At 44.6% G+C, this 15,672-nt stretch overlaps 1 protein-coding gene across 5 annotated transcripts in view; it reads left to right on the plus strand.

Annotated features, from left to right (window-relative positions):
- nrg2a (neuregulin 2a) overlaps positions 1 to 15,672 on the plus strand; it is a 239,229-nt gene that overhangs the window by 173,534 nt on the left and 50,023 nt on the right. For all 5 annotated transcript variants that reach the window (XM_071364586.1, XM_071364585.1, XM_071364587.1 and 2 more), the window contains one exon: positions 12,828 to 12,948. In XM_071364586.1, coding sequence (XP_071220687.1) covers positions 12,828 to 12,948 — 121 coding nt within the window. The remainder of the gene's footprint in view (positions 1 to 12,827; positions 12,949 to 15,672) is intronic.

The raw sequence follows: 15,672 nt of genomic DNA on the forward strand, positions 1-15,672 counted from the left end.
TATCAGTTCTGCTGTTTGTTGCAGAGCCTGGTCATTTTGAGCTTTGTAGCTCATCATGTATTTCAACACTATTATAACTGCTGCCTTGAGACAAAGAATATATAGCTCATCTCCTGTCCCTCACCCTTCCCCATTATACACGCACACGCACACGCACACGCACACGCACGCACACACACACACACACTGACACACACTCACCCAATCTCACACACACACACACACACACGGACACACACACACTGACACGCACACGCACACACACACACGCACACGCACATGCACATGCACACGCACATGCACATGCACACGCACATGCACACGCACACACTGACACACACACACGCGCGCACGCACACGCACACACTGACACACACTCACCCAATCTCACACACACACACACACGCGCGCACGCACACGCACACACTGACACACACTCACCCAATCTCACACACACACACACACAAACGGACACACACACACTGACACGCACTCACCCAATCACACACACACACACACACACACACTCATACACTTACGCACTCATACACTTACACACTCACACATCAAGCCTCTGACTTGAAGCACCCGACTGGCAGCCAGTCATATTATCATTGAAATGTGAACCTGGGTGCCCTGTGGCGTTAGAAAACTATTTCTACACAAATGATTTAGTGAACTACTATTTTTGTTGTCAGCAGCTATCATATGTTCCCATGTACATTGAGGATGTATCTTCCTTTAATAAATGTACCCATGAACAGTGAGGATGTATCTTCCTTTAATAAATGTACCCATGTACAGTGAGGATGTATCTTCCTTTCATAAATGTACCCATGAACAGTGAGGATGTATCTTCCTTTAATAAATGTACCCATGCACAGTGAGGATGTATCTTCCTTTAATAAATGTACCCATGCACAGTGAGGACGTATCTTCCTTTAATAAATGTACCCATGAACAGTGAGGATGTATCTTCCCTTAATAAATGTACCCATGTAAAGTGAGGATGTATCTTCCTTTCATAAATGTACCCATGAACAGTGAGGATGTATCTTCCTTTAATAAATGTACCATTGCACAGTGAGGTCTGAAATGGAGAGACTGTTAGAATCCCTCTGAGGAAAAAAACAGGGATGTTACACATAATGGAAAACACACAGATGCAGCAAGAATGCATGCAGTATAAATTGACCTCTAAAAAAGCGATAAGATATCCCGGTCCCAGCTGTAACAAGAGACATCTCAGAAATTCCCAGCCAAGAGTGAGGAGGGGGCTGAGGGGGAGGGGGTCCATGAAGGGCTTTCTACTCCAATGCTGGTATAGAGAGTTTAGCATTGAACCCGGTCAGGGGTTTTTGGAGATGCCACCCTCTTTGTCAGTTGATGCCTGGGGCTTGCACTTTTGGACCTTTTCTCTGCCCAACCAGGTCGTTCACATGGTCTGGACTTGGTTTCTTCCAGTTAAGATATACAGTGCCATCAGAAAGTATTGACACCCCTTGACTTTTTCCAAATGTTGTTGTGTTACAGCCTGAATTTAAAATGGATGCAATTGAGATTATTTTGTCACTGGTCTACAAACAATACCTCATAATGTAAAAGTGGAATTATATATATTTTTTTATGTATTTAACAAAATAATAAAAAATGTAAAGCTGACATGTCTTCTAGTCAATAATTATTCAACCCTGTTGTAATGGCAAGCTTAAATAAGTTAAGGAGTAAAAATATGCTTAACAAGTCACATAATAAATTGCATGTACTCACTCTGTGTGCAATAATAGTGTTTAACATGATTTATTAAGCACTACCGCTTATCTGTACCCCACACATACAATTATCTGTAAGGTCCCTCAGTCGAGCAGTGAATTTCAAACACAGATTCAACCACAAAGACCAGGTAGGTTTTCCAAAGCCTCACAAAGATGGGGACCTATTGGTAAATGGGTAAAAATAAGGGAAGCAGACATTGAATATCCCTTTGAGCATATTGAAGTTATTAATTAATTACACCTTTGATGTTGTATCAATACACAAAGTCACTACAAAGCTACAGGCGTCCTTTCTAAGTTGCCGGAGAGGAAGGAAACCACTCAGGGATTTCACCATGAGGCCAATGGTGATTTTAAAACAGTTACAGAGTAATGGCTGTTAGGAGAAAACTGAGGATGGATCAACAACATTGTAGTTACTCCAAATACTAACCTAATTGACAGAGTGAAAAGGAGGAAGCCTGAACAGAATAAAAAATATTCCAAAACATGCATCCTGTTTGTAACAAGGTACTAAATTAATACTGCAAAAAATATGTTTGGTCCAAATCCAATGCAACACATTACTGAGTACCACTCTCCACATTTTCAAGCATAGTGGTGGCCGCATCATGTTATGGGTATGCTTGTAATCGTTAAGGGCTGGGGAGTTTTTCAGGATAAAAAAAGAAACGGAATGTAGCTAAGCACAGGCAAAACCCTAGAGGAAACCTGGTTCAGTTTACTTTCCACCAGACACTAGGAGATGAATTCAACTTTCAGCAGGACATTAACCTAAAAGACATGGCCAATCTACACGGGAGTTGCTTACCAAGACGGCAGTGAATGTTCATGAGTAGCCTAATTATAGTTTTGACTTAAATCTGCTTGAAAATATATGAAAAGACTTGAAAATGGTTGTCTAGCGATGATCAACAACCAATTTGACAGAGCTTGAAGAATTTTGAAAAGGATAATGGACAAATACTGTACTCTCCAGGTGGGGAAAGTTCTTAGAGACTTACCCAGAAAGACTCACAGCTGTAATTGCTGCCAAGGGGGATTCTAACATGGATTTACTCAAGGGTGTGAATACTTACGTAATTGAGATATTTCTGTATTTCATTTTCAATACATTTGCAAACATTTATGGAAACATGTTTTCACTTTGTCATTAGGTGGTATTGTGTGTAGATGTGTGAGATTTTCTTTTTGTTTAATCTGTTTTGAATTCAGGCTGTAACACAAAATGTGGAATAAGTCAAGGCTATGAATACTTTCTGTAGGCTATGATGACTAATGGTGACTTACTGTAATATGACCTGGGTCCCACCTAAACTAGACATCTCAAATCTTTCCTAGTTTGTAAGGTTTTTGGTTGCTGTGTTCACAGTTGGAAATTATATGTGTCACTAGCTGCATATTCCATCTTTAATAGCTCTCTTTCCCGAAACATAACTCGATTACTTGGTGCTTTTCATGGACAAAGAGGAGTAATGACCAGAGCCTTATGGAATCTGCTGCTGAGAATATTTAATTACAGATATTGTCTGCATCTTAATAGAGATTGTTGTTTTCAGCAGTATTTCCAGATGTGAATAATTTGTAATTTCTTGGTTGATACAATTCCACTTCCTCCACTTCCTCCACTGACTCTGTGTGGCCATGGACAGACTACGTAATCATAACTGGACATCTGACCAAATGACACAAGATTTTTTTGAGGGGCAGGTTAACCGAGATTAGTGTGGCCATAGTGATGAGGATGCTGTTGATGTACTGTACTATATACTGTAATCACTCCATTGTTGAGGGTTGCGACTGAGGTGCAGAACAGGGCTAGCCTCCAGAATACATACTGTCTGAGCATATGCACAGAAGAAGTGCCTCAAGAAGAAAGAAAACTGCACAACAGGGACCTCGCCTTTCATTTTTACGACTTTCTTATAACCCTTTAGAGACCGCCGAAAGACAGACATGTTTATGAAGGTTTCCAGATGGCCCCTCTTGCACCCCCAGTCATTCTTTTCAGTTCTCTAGCCATAAAGGAATAATCTAACTCAGTGGCGAGGCCTCTTGGCCAAACCACTGGCCTAGAGATAACACTGTGGAAATCCAGTCAGCCCTCGGGCTAAACGACAGCCCTCGGGCTAAAGGACAGCCTTCGGGCTAAAGGAAAGCCCTCGGGCTAAAGGACAGCCCTCGGGCTAAAGGACAGCCTTCAGGCTAAAGGACAGCCTTCAGGCTAAAGGACAACCCTTGGGCTAAAGGACAGCCTTCGGGCTAAAGAACAGCCCTCGGGCTACAGGACAGCCCTCGGGCTAAATGACAGCCTTCGGGTTAAAGGACCTAACCCTAAGGGAATGAGAGCAGGTAATCAAACCCAGTCTTAAATCTCTGTGACAGGGGAACTGACCTACCCTTGGGGTTAAAGGATCGGTGAACCGTCTCAGTCATGAGGCTTTTAATGTAAAGGGTCAGCCTGGTAGACCAGGATATTCCTCAGTCTCTGATGGTGAACTAACCTAGTCAGGAATTTGACTTACTCAGCCTCATGGCTACCAAACATAAGAAACCAGGTTCATGAGAATGGAGTTGCTCCCTGATTGGTAAACTGCCACTGGCTCTAAGGCCTGTGGACACCATGCCGACCAAGCCATGGTTCTGCCGTTGGACTGGAGATACTGACCCAACGATATGGGCATGCTGTACGGAGAGGGAAGACCATGGTTCTGCCGTTGGACAGGAGAAACTGACCCAACGATATGGGCATGCTGTACCGAGAGGGAAAGCCATGGTTCTGTCGTTGGACAGGAGATACTGACCCAACGATATGGGCATGCTGTACGGAGAGGGAAAGCCATGGTTCTGTCATTGGACAGGAGATACTGACCCAACGATATGGGCATGTTGTACGGAGAGGGAAAGCCATGGTTCTGTCATTGGACAGGAGATACTGACCCAACGATATGGGCATGCTGTACGGACAGGGAAGGCCATGGTTCTATCGTTGGACAGGAGATACTGACCCAACGATATGGGCATGCTGTACGGAGAGGGAAGGCCATGGTTCTGTCGTTGGACAGGAGATACTGACCCAATGATATGGGCATGCTGTACGGAGAGGGAAAGCCATGGTTCTGTCATTGGACAGGAGACACTGACCCAACGATATGGGCATGCTGTACGGAGAGGGAAGGCCATGGTTCTGTCGTTGGACAGGAGATACTGACCCAACGATATGGGCATGCTGTACGGAGAGGGAAGGACATGGTTCTGTCGTTGGACAGGAGATACTGACCCAACGATATGGGCATGCTGTACGGAGAGGGAAGGCCATGGTTCTGTCGTTGGACAGGAGATACTGACCCAACGATATGGGCATGATGTACGGAGAGGGAAAGCCATGGTTCTGTCGTTGGACAGGAGATACTGACCCAACGATATGGGCATGCTCTACGGAGAGGGAAAGCCATGGTTCTGTCATTGGACAGGAGACACTGACCCAACGATATGGGCATGCTGTACGGAGAGGGAAGGCCATGGTTCTGTCGTTGGACAGGAGATACTGACCCAACAATATGGGCATGCTTTACGGAGAGGGACGCTCCCTATTTCTATCTTCTAGACGCTGTGATCAAGATGAAGCGTCTTGTTTGTCACCCATTTTTAGCAGTCCCATTCCTTGCCTGCCTCTTGAGGATAAATGCAGATAAAAGCCCTGTCGGTGTCTTCTGCTGTAAAGAGAGCGATAGAGAGAGAAAGAGATCTTAAAATTAAAAGTTATTTAGTGTAATGACATGCATTATTTTCATTTCCTTTATTGTGTTTTGTAGGAAAATAGCGTGGTCCATTCTCCCTGCCTTGATCATCAGCTGGTATTGAAGAGAATGCTACTTTATTTAGATGCATGAAAAGCAGTTGGTTTTCTCTGTGCACTGAGCTGTCTTAGCTCAACATTCCCCCTCAATCGGCTGTGCATATAGTGTATATCGGAAATATTTCCTGGATTAAACTGAAGCAATACTTTATTTCCATGCTATGCAAAAGGAGCACCCTTGCTTCACTGATTATCAAAGACACTTAAATCACCTATAATCCAATAACGCAACAACTAACACAAATCGAATTGGTAGTGAGGGTATTCTACAGAGGGGTTAGTAATGGAGAAGAAAGCATTGGATGACAGGATGACATTAACAGTGTGGGAGTGTTACTCAACCATCTACAACATATTTGGTGTTCTACACTAATTCTACACCACTTCTACGCTGTCTTTATGTATTCCACAAACACAGACTGGTGCCGAATGTACATACCGTCTGATTCACCATAGTCTCTTCTCTGAATGGCACAGCTTTTGTAACTTTAAAAAACGATTTGCTATATTATCCGGATAACAGTTTTCTCATAAATCACGATTATGCATTTGGACATTTTGGATCACCTCACACAAGAGTTAAGTCAACAAGACAATAAGAGAGGATCATATACTTTGACATAACGGATGAGAGAGCGTGTGGTAGCATGATTTACAACTAAGCTTTCTTTAAAAGACACAAGCGCTCTTGCTCCAAATAAGTTTAATGTGCAGTGGTTAACCCATGTCATTAGTTCTCCTCACAGATAAACAAGTAGTAGAGCCTGGGTACTGTAAACTTTCTCCCTCCTGGCAAGGCCGGAGCACCTCCGCTCAGAGAGACAGATAACACTACACACTACACAGCTGGACTTGGGCCAGTGTCCCTCCATGTATTGTGCAAGCTGCAAGAAGAGAACTCTGTTATTAGTCAAGTGGATGGTGCTTTTGTTCTGGGATGTTTTCTTCCCTTCTTCCGATCCCCTGCCATGTAATGTAATGGACAGTGAGTGAGATAACTGGGGATTTGAGGGGCCAGGGGGATCTTCCGACAAGTACAATTTGTCCGTCACACAATATATTTTTGTCTGATTTGTTGCTATAGGTTTCTCTAACTGCAGTGATGTATCGTCAATTCTAGCTCAAGCTTTGTGCCCTTTCAGAGAAAAAGTATTCCTATTGAGTTTGTGGATTTTTGCCCATTGATTGACAACAGTTTCTGCAATATTTGTATTTTGCTTGAGAATAGGTACCATGCAGTGGCGCTGCGTAGGTTAGCAGAAAAGGTTGCTGTTTTAGAGCTCAGGGATTCTTGAAAGACGGGGCAATCTCAACTTTTTCCCCACAAATATGTGTCTTAATATTAACACAATTTGAAATGTATATTTTGATATACCATAATAGGCATTTCATTTTTACTATTATTGTCCAACAAGTGTTTCATGGCCTTGATTGTTTAATTCAAACATTAGATTATTCAAATATGTAACACAAATCTCCAAACTTCTTTCTGTTTTGTTTTATAGCTCTAACATGCTCCAGGGCCAGTTTTTCTACATTTAGAACAGAAATCAACATTTATTATCCCTTAGGTCTAGCATAGAAAATACTTCAATAATCGTCAACTACGTCACTGATAGAATTAATATTTTAGAGGCAAAATTCTGCAAAAATATTTTGAATCACAATAATTGTTTAATAATAATAATAATATTTTCAGGCATATATCATATATTTAAATGTTTCTTCTTCATTCAAGCGGTATACACAGTACTGTAGCAATTTAGTTTTTCCTCATTTGCTTTATGACTCTAAAACCTAACTAAATGTTAAAAAATAAAAAAAATAAAAAAAATAGTTTATGCTATCAGGGAGATGGAGTTGACAGTTCATGGTTGTGACCATGGTGATTCCAATATTATTTGCTTAAATCTATCAAAAGTAGAGAACTTTCCAAACCATTAGTGGTCTTGTTGTACTACATGTAATGAGGACATGAATAAGGGGTCCTGATGGTATAGCTGACCCTTCTCATTCCTGATTCATTAAGGATTTTAGACAAATCTGACGTAGTTGACCAAATCTCCGAACACATTTTTAGGAATCACAGTTTTGAAATAAATATTCTTTAAAGTCACAAATGGCTAACGCATGAAACTACCTCAGATACATTTTCAGTTAACATCCATTTTTGACAGTTTTTCAAATTTGAAAGACTTTTTTGGAGAGGTTGAAGTTGGTGTATTTTGCTCTGGGCAAGTGAATACTAGTCAAAGTGTTTAGAAAATTCCCAAAACAAATGTTTTCCATTATAAAATAAATTACAGTCCCTGCCTGGACATGTCCTGCTACTCTACACATTTATTTCAAGGCTTATTTATTTAAAAAATATATATTTCACCTTTATTTAACCAGGTAGGCCAGTTGAGAACAAGTTCTCATTTACAACTGAGACCTGGCCAAGATAAAGCAAAGCAGTGCAACAAAAACAACAACACAGAGTTACACATGGGATAAACAAAAGTACAGTCAATAACAATAGTAAAATATATATACAGTGTGTGCAAATGTAGTAAGATTAGGGAGGTAAAGCAATAAATAGGCCATAGTGGCGAAGTAATTACAATTTAGCATTAACACTGGAGTGATAGATGTGCAGAAGATGATGTGCAAGTAGAGATACCGGGGTGCAAAAGAGCAAAAATAAATATTAATTTGGCGATGAGGTATTTGGGTGGGCTATTTACAGATTGGCTGTGTACAGGTACAGTGATCGGTAAGCTGCTCTGACAGCTGATGCTTAAAGTTAGTGAGGGAGATATGTCTCCAGCTTCAGTGATTTTTGCAATTTGTCCCAGTCATTGGCAGCAGAGAAATGGATGGAAATGCGGCCAAAAGAGGAGTTTGCTTTGGGGACGTGTTGCTGTGCGGTTTGTTGCCAACCTTACTTTGCTAGCTGACAACTTTACGGTTTTTACTTTTTACTTTTTAATTACCGTTTATATTTTTAGTTTTTCCCTCACAACTTTTTTCCCTCATTCAACTTTTTCACTCCGGACGCTTTTTCTGGACATGGTTCGTCAGGACCTCCACCATCCGAAGCTAAGTAGTAACATTAACATGATGCCTAATTGCAGTCGCTGTACTCATAATATACAGGAGAACGATCGCCTTACGGCGAGGATAGCTGTGCTGCAAGCCCAGCTTCAGACGCAATCGTTAGGTAGGGTCATCTCAGTGTAGGAAAGGATGAAACAGCATCTGTGCCACCAGTAAGTACAGATAGTAACGTTAGTATAAATCCCCTCGCACAGTCCCCGCAGCCAGACAACTTTCTCATGGCTTCTGGAGGGAAATGCTGTAGGAATGCTCAACCGGTGTCGTTCATTCAGCCGACAGAAACTTTCAACCGGTTTTCCCCATTAAGTAGCGAGTCGGAGTCTGAGGCGGAGTCTGAGGCGGAGTCTTCTCTTGTCTCTACTCCTCCCGTTACGGGGTCAGAGACGTCGAAGCTTCCCACCATTAGCTCTGACAAATTGAAAACCCTAGTCATTGGCGACTCTATTACCCGCAGTATTAGACTTAAAACGAATCACCCAGCGATCATACACTGTTTACCAGGGGGCAGGGCTACCGACGTTAAGGCTAATCTGAAGATGGTGCTGGCTAAAGCTAAAATTGGCGAGTGTAGAGAGTATAGAGATATTGTTATCCACGATGTTAGGATGAAACAGTCAGAGATCACCAAGCGCAACATAGCTTCAGCGTGTAAATCAGCTAGTTTACAGTCTAACCAGACACCTAGGTATTTGTAGTTGTCCACATATTCTAAGTCAGAACCGTCCAGAGTAGTGATGCTAGTCGGGCAGGCGGGTGCGGGCAGCGATCAGTTGAAAAGCATGCATTTAGTTTTACTAGCATTTAAGTGCAGTTGGAGGCCACGAAAGGAGAGTTTTATGGCATTGAAGCTCGTCTGGAGGTTTGTTAACACAGTGTCCAAAGAAGGGCCAGAAGTATACAGAATGGTGTCGTCTGCGTAGAGGTGTATCAGAGAATCACCAGCAGCAAGAGCGACATCATTGATATATACAGAGAACAGAGTCGGCCCGAGAATTGAACCCTGTGGCACGCTCAGAGACTGCCAGAGGTCCGGACAACAGGCCCTCCGATTTGACACACCGAACTCTGTCTGAGAAGTAGTTGATGAACCAGGCGAGGCAGTCATTTGAGAAACCAAGGCTGCTGAGTCTGCCGATAAGAATGCGGTGATTGACAGAGTCGAAAGCCTTGGCCAGGTTGATGAAGGCGGCTGCACAGTACTGTCTTATGACGTGTTTATATGCTATCTGGGGGGGCCGACCTCCGGAGGGCTACACCAGTGGTTCCATGTGATATCCAACAGAACATGTAGACTGTATTGAGGGCTTTGTTGAAATGCATGTTTACCACAGATGAGCAACATGATGTACTGGCCTTGTTTATCACACTCTTCTGATACCGATTACAGGTCAGATGAGCAGCAATGTCTTTCTCTCTGTCTCTGTCCCAATTACAGGTCAGGTGAGCAGCAATGTCTTTCTCTATGACTCTGTCCCAGTTACAGGTCAGGTGAGCAGCAATGTCTTTCTCTCTGTCTCTGTCCCAGTTACAGGTCAGGTGAGCAGCAAGGTCTTTCTCCCTGTCTCTGTCCCAGTTACAGGTCAGGTGAGCAGCAAGGTCTTTCTCCCTGTCTCTGTCCCAGTTACAGGTCAGGTGAGCAGCAAGGTCTTTCTCCCTGTCTCTGTCCCAGTTACAGGTCAGGTGAGCAGCAATGTCTTTCTCTCTGTCTCTGTCCCAGTTACAGGTCAGGTGAGCAGCAAGGTCTTTCTCCCTGTCTCTGTCCCAGTTACAGGTCAGGTGAGCAGCAATGTCTTTCTCTCTGTCTCTGTCCCAGTTACTGGTCAGGTGAGCAGCAATGTCTTTCTCTCTGTCTCTGTCCCAGTTACAGGTCAGGTGAGCAGCAAGGTCTTTCTCCCTGTCTCTGTCCCAGTTACAGGTCAGGTGAGCAGCAATGTCTTTCTCTCTGTCTCTGTCCCAATTACAGGTCAGGTGAGCAGCAATGTCTTTCTCCCTGTCTCTGTCCCAGTTACAGGTCAGGTGAGCAGCAATGTCTTTCTCTCTGTCTCTGTCCCAGTTACAGGTCAGGTTAGCAGCAATGTATTTATCTTGGTCTCGGTCTTTCTTTCTTTCTCCCTCTTTCTCATTTTCTTCCTATAACGATATCCCTCTGTGTATGCCAATATTAATAATCTACATCAATAACTGGAATGAATGAATGAGCTCAAAGTGTGGATAACACAGTGACAAAAGGTAATTGTGCTGTGTGTCTGTCTGTGTGTGTGTCCGTGTCATGTGTGTGTGTGTCCTGTGTATGTATGTGTTGTGACATCTTCACCATGGTAAACAGCCCACTGTGCCTTATGACCACGGCACCAACTGAATTTATAAGAAACCTTATAAGAAACCCGCTATGCCCTCAGATGAACCATCAAACAGGCAAAATGACAATACAACACTAAGATTGAATCCTACTACACCGGCTCTGACGCTCGTTGCACGTGGCAAACTATTACGGACTACAAAGGGAAACCCAGCCGCAAGCTGCCCAGTGACACGAGCCTATCAGACGGGCTAAATGCCTTTTATGCTTGCATCAAGGCAAGCAACACTGAAGCATGCATGAGAGCACCAACTGTTCCGGACGACTGTGTGATCACGCTCTCCGTAGCCGATGTGAGCAAGACTTTTAAACAGATCAACATTCACAAGGCCACAAGGCCAGACTGATTACCAGGACGTTCCCTAGAGCATGCGCAGACCAACTGGCAAGTGTCTTCACTGACATTTTCAACCTCTCCCTGAGTCTGTAATACCTTCATGTTTCAAGCAGACCACCATAGAAAGCGACGGTAACCTGCCTAAATGACTACCGCCCCGTAGCACTCACGTCGGTAGCCATGAAGTGCTTTGAAAGGTTGGTAATGGCTCACATCAACACCATTATCCCAGAAACCCTAGATCCACTCCAATTTGCATACCGCCCCAATAGATCCACAGATGATGAAATATCTATTGCGCTCCACACTGCCCTTTCCCACCTGGACAAAAGGAACACCTATGTGAGAATGCTGTTAATTGACTACAGCTCAGTGTTCAACACCATAATGCCCACAAAGCTCATCACTAAGCTAAGGACCCTGGGACTAAACACCTCTCTCTGCAACTGAATCCTGGACTTCCTGACGGGCCGCCCCCAGGTGGTAACGATCAACATCTGCCATGCTGATCATCAACACAGTGGCCCCTCAGGGGTGCGTGCTTAGTCCCCTCCTGTACTCTCTGTTTACCTACAACTGCGTGGCCAAGCATGACTCCAACACCAACAGTCAGCGTGACATTTAGGCATTCCATTCCAAAGATCTGAATCGGAGGTATAAACAAGGACTCTTACGCTCTGTAAGGGGAAATATTTATCTTTGCTCATTGAGCGTCTAGAGTCAGTGTCAACACTACTGAGAGAGACAATGCAATTCGTGGAAGGAAAGATCTGAGTGTTTAAAACGGAGGATGAGTGATCAAATGCCTGTTTCTGTCTTGCATTGTGTATAAAATCACAAAACAACAAGTGATTGACCTGATAAGAACGTTGATCTGGAGGTGCAGCACCTGTATCTATGAGTTTACCTACATGACATTGTAGAATATTTCACCGTATTTTAAAACATATGACATCTCTTCTACATATTTCCCCGGTATAGAGCCCTCTTAGTTTCAAGTATTATTTGACAGAATATACATTGTACTCTACTCCAGTAACAAAAGCTCTAACTGTCTACAGTACTGTATGGCTGTGTTATTTAAGCATTAAGGGCCGACGGGGTGTGGTATACAGTATGGCCAATATACCACGGCATAGGGCTGTTCTTAAGCATGACACAACGCTGAGTGCCTGGATACAGCCCTTAGCCTTGGTTTATTAGCCATACACCACAAACCACAGAGGTGCCTTATTGCTATTATAAACTGGTTACCAATGTAATTTGAAGAGTAAAACATTATGTTGTTTTGTCATACCCGTGGTATACGGTCTGATATACCATGGCTTTCAGCCAATCAGCATTCAGTGCTGGAATCACCCAGTTTATAATAACATGTAACTCTGTCTTACTCTGCAGTAACTACCACACCGTCTCCAGGCTCGGGCCATGCCAGAAGATGCAATGACTCAGAGAAGGCCTACTGCGTGAACGGCGGCGACTGTTACTTCATACATGGTATCAATCAGTTCTCCTGCAAGTGAGTCCTCTCTGTTATTTTGGGATTCTTCACAGTGCACCATTTGGTGGTATTTTTCTCTTTGTTTGGACTCTGCTTGGACTGTTTTATTTGTTGTTAGGCTTTGTCTTCTTTATTTAGCGTCAATCAATTAAAATCAAATCAAAGTTTATTGGTTGCGTACACTGTTCAGTACATGTTGTAGTGAAATGTTACTAGCTAATAACAATTCAGTAAAATGTAAAACTAGTACACAAATAATAAAACCAATATATATATTGTAGTGAGAGATGAATTGCAATATATCTTTTGTTAATAATTCTGTTTTTCTCTCCACTCCTAAATCCCATATGTAATTCTTTACAGAAGAGTAAAGTTGTATGATGCTTCATTTGTCCACTGTTGTTCAGTCGCTGTCAATCACATTCGTCCTTTCATTGCATTGATAGAATTAACATTCCAGTCAAGTGATTTCTAACCCTCTTCTCTCCAACGTGTCAGAGCCCTTTTCCCTATCCCCTTCTACTGATCCTCATCCCCCTCTATCACCCCACCTCTATCACCCTGTCTATCCCCCCTCTATCACCCACCACCCCCCTCTATCACCCTGTCTATCCCCCCTCTATCACCCCACCACCACCTCTATCACCCTGTCTATCCCCCCTCTATCACCCCACCACCCCCTCTATCACCCTGTCTATCCCCCCTCTATCACCCCACCACCCCACTCTATCACCCTGTCTATCCCCCCTCTATCACCCCACCACCCCCTCTATCACCCTGGCTATCCCCCTTCTATCACCCCACCACCCCCCTCTATCACCCCATCTATCCCCCCTCTATCACCCCATCTATCCCTCCCCTCTATCACCCCATCCATTACCCCTCTATCACCCCATCCACCCCCCCTCTATCACCCCATCTACCCCCCTATATCACCCCATCTATCCCCCCTCTATCACCCCACCCATCTACCTCTCTCACCCCTCTATCACCCCATCCATCCCCCCTCTATCACCCCATCTACCCCCCTATATCACCCCATCTATCCCCCCTCTATCACCCCATCCATCTACCTCTATCCCCCCTCTATCACTCCATCCATCTACCTCTATCCCCCCTCTATCACCCCAGCCATCTACCTCTATCCCCCCTCTATCACCCCATCCATCTACCTCTATCCCCACTCTATCACCCCATCCATCCCCCCTCTATCACCCCACCCATCCACCTCTATCACTCCATCCCCTCTATCACCCCATCCATCTACCTCTATCACCCCATCCATCCCCCTCTATCACCCCATCCATCCCCCCTCTATCACCCCACCCATCCACCTCTATCACTCCATCCCCTCTATCACCCCATCCATCTACCTCTCTCACCCCTCTATCACCCCACCCATCCACCTCTATCACTCCATCCCCTCTATCACCCCATCCATCTACCTCTATCCCCCTCTATCACCTCATCCATCCGCATTCTATCACCCCATCCATCTACCTCTATCACCCCATCTATCACCCCATCTATCCTCCCTCTATCACCCCACCCATCCACCTCTATCACTCCATCCCCTCTATCACCCCATCCATCTATCTCTATCCCCCTCTATCACCTCATCCATCCGCATTCTATCACCCCATCCATCTACCTCTATCCCCCCTCTATCACCCCATCCATCTACCTCTATCACCCCATCTATCACCCCATCTATCCTCCCTCTATCACCCCATCTATCCCCCCTCTATCACCCCATCCATCTACCTCTCACCCCTCTATCACCCCATCTATCCCCCCTCTATCACCCCATCCATCTACCTCTCACCCCTCTATCACCCCATCTATCCCCCCTCTATCACCCCATCAATCTACCTCTATCCCCTCTCCATCACCCCATCTACCCCCCTATATCACCCCATCTATCCCCCCTCTATCACCCCACCCATCCACCTCTATCACTCCATCCCCTCTATCACCCCATCCATCTACCTCTATCCCCCTCTATCACCTCATCCATCCGCATTCTATCACCCCATCCATCTACCTCTATCCCCCTCTATCACCTCATCCATCCGCATTCTATCACCCCATCTATCCCCCTCTATCACCCCATCCATCCCCCTCTATCACCCCATCTATCCCCCCTCTATCATCCCATCTATCCCCCTCTATCATCCCATCTACCCCCCTATATCACCCCATCTATCCCCCCTCTATCACCCCATCTATCCTCCCTCTATCATCCCATCTATCCCCCCTCTATCACCCCATCTACCCCCCTATATCACCCCATCTACTTTCCCTCTATCATCCCATCTATCCCCCCTCTATCACCCCATCTACCCCCCTATATCACCCCATCTATCCCCCTCTATCACCCCATCCATCCCCCTCTATCACCCCATCTATCCCCCCTCTATCATCCCATCTATCCCCCTCTATCATCCCATCTACCCCCCTATATCACCCCATCTATCCCCCCTCTATCACCCCATCTATCCTCCCTCTATCATCCCATCTATCCCCCCTCTATCACCCCATCTACCCCCCTATATCACCCCATCTACTTTCCCTCTATCACCCCATCTATCCCCCCTCTATCACCCCACCCATCCACCTCTATCACTCCATCCCCTCTATCACCCCATCCATCTATCTCTATCCCCCTCTATCACCTCATCCATCCGCATTCTATCACCCCATCCATCTACCTCTATCACCCCATCTATCACCCCATCTATC

This window comes from Salvelinus alpinus, chromosome 24 (genome assembly GCF_045679555.1).
Source record: "Salvelinus alpinus chromosome 24, SLU_Salpinus.1, whole genome shotgun sequence".
Classification (NCBI taxonomy): Eukaryota; Metazoa; Chordata; class Actinopteri; order Salmoniformes; family Salmonidae; genus Salvelinus; species Salvelinus alpinus.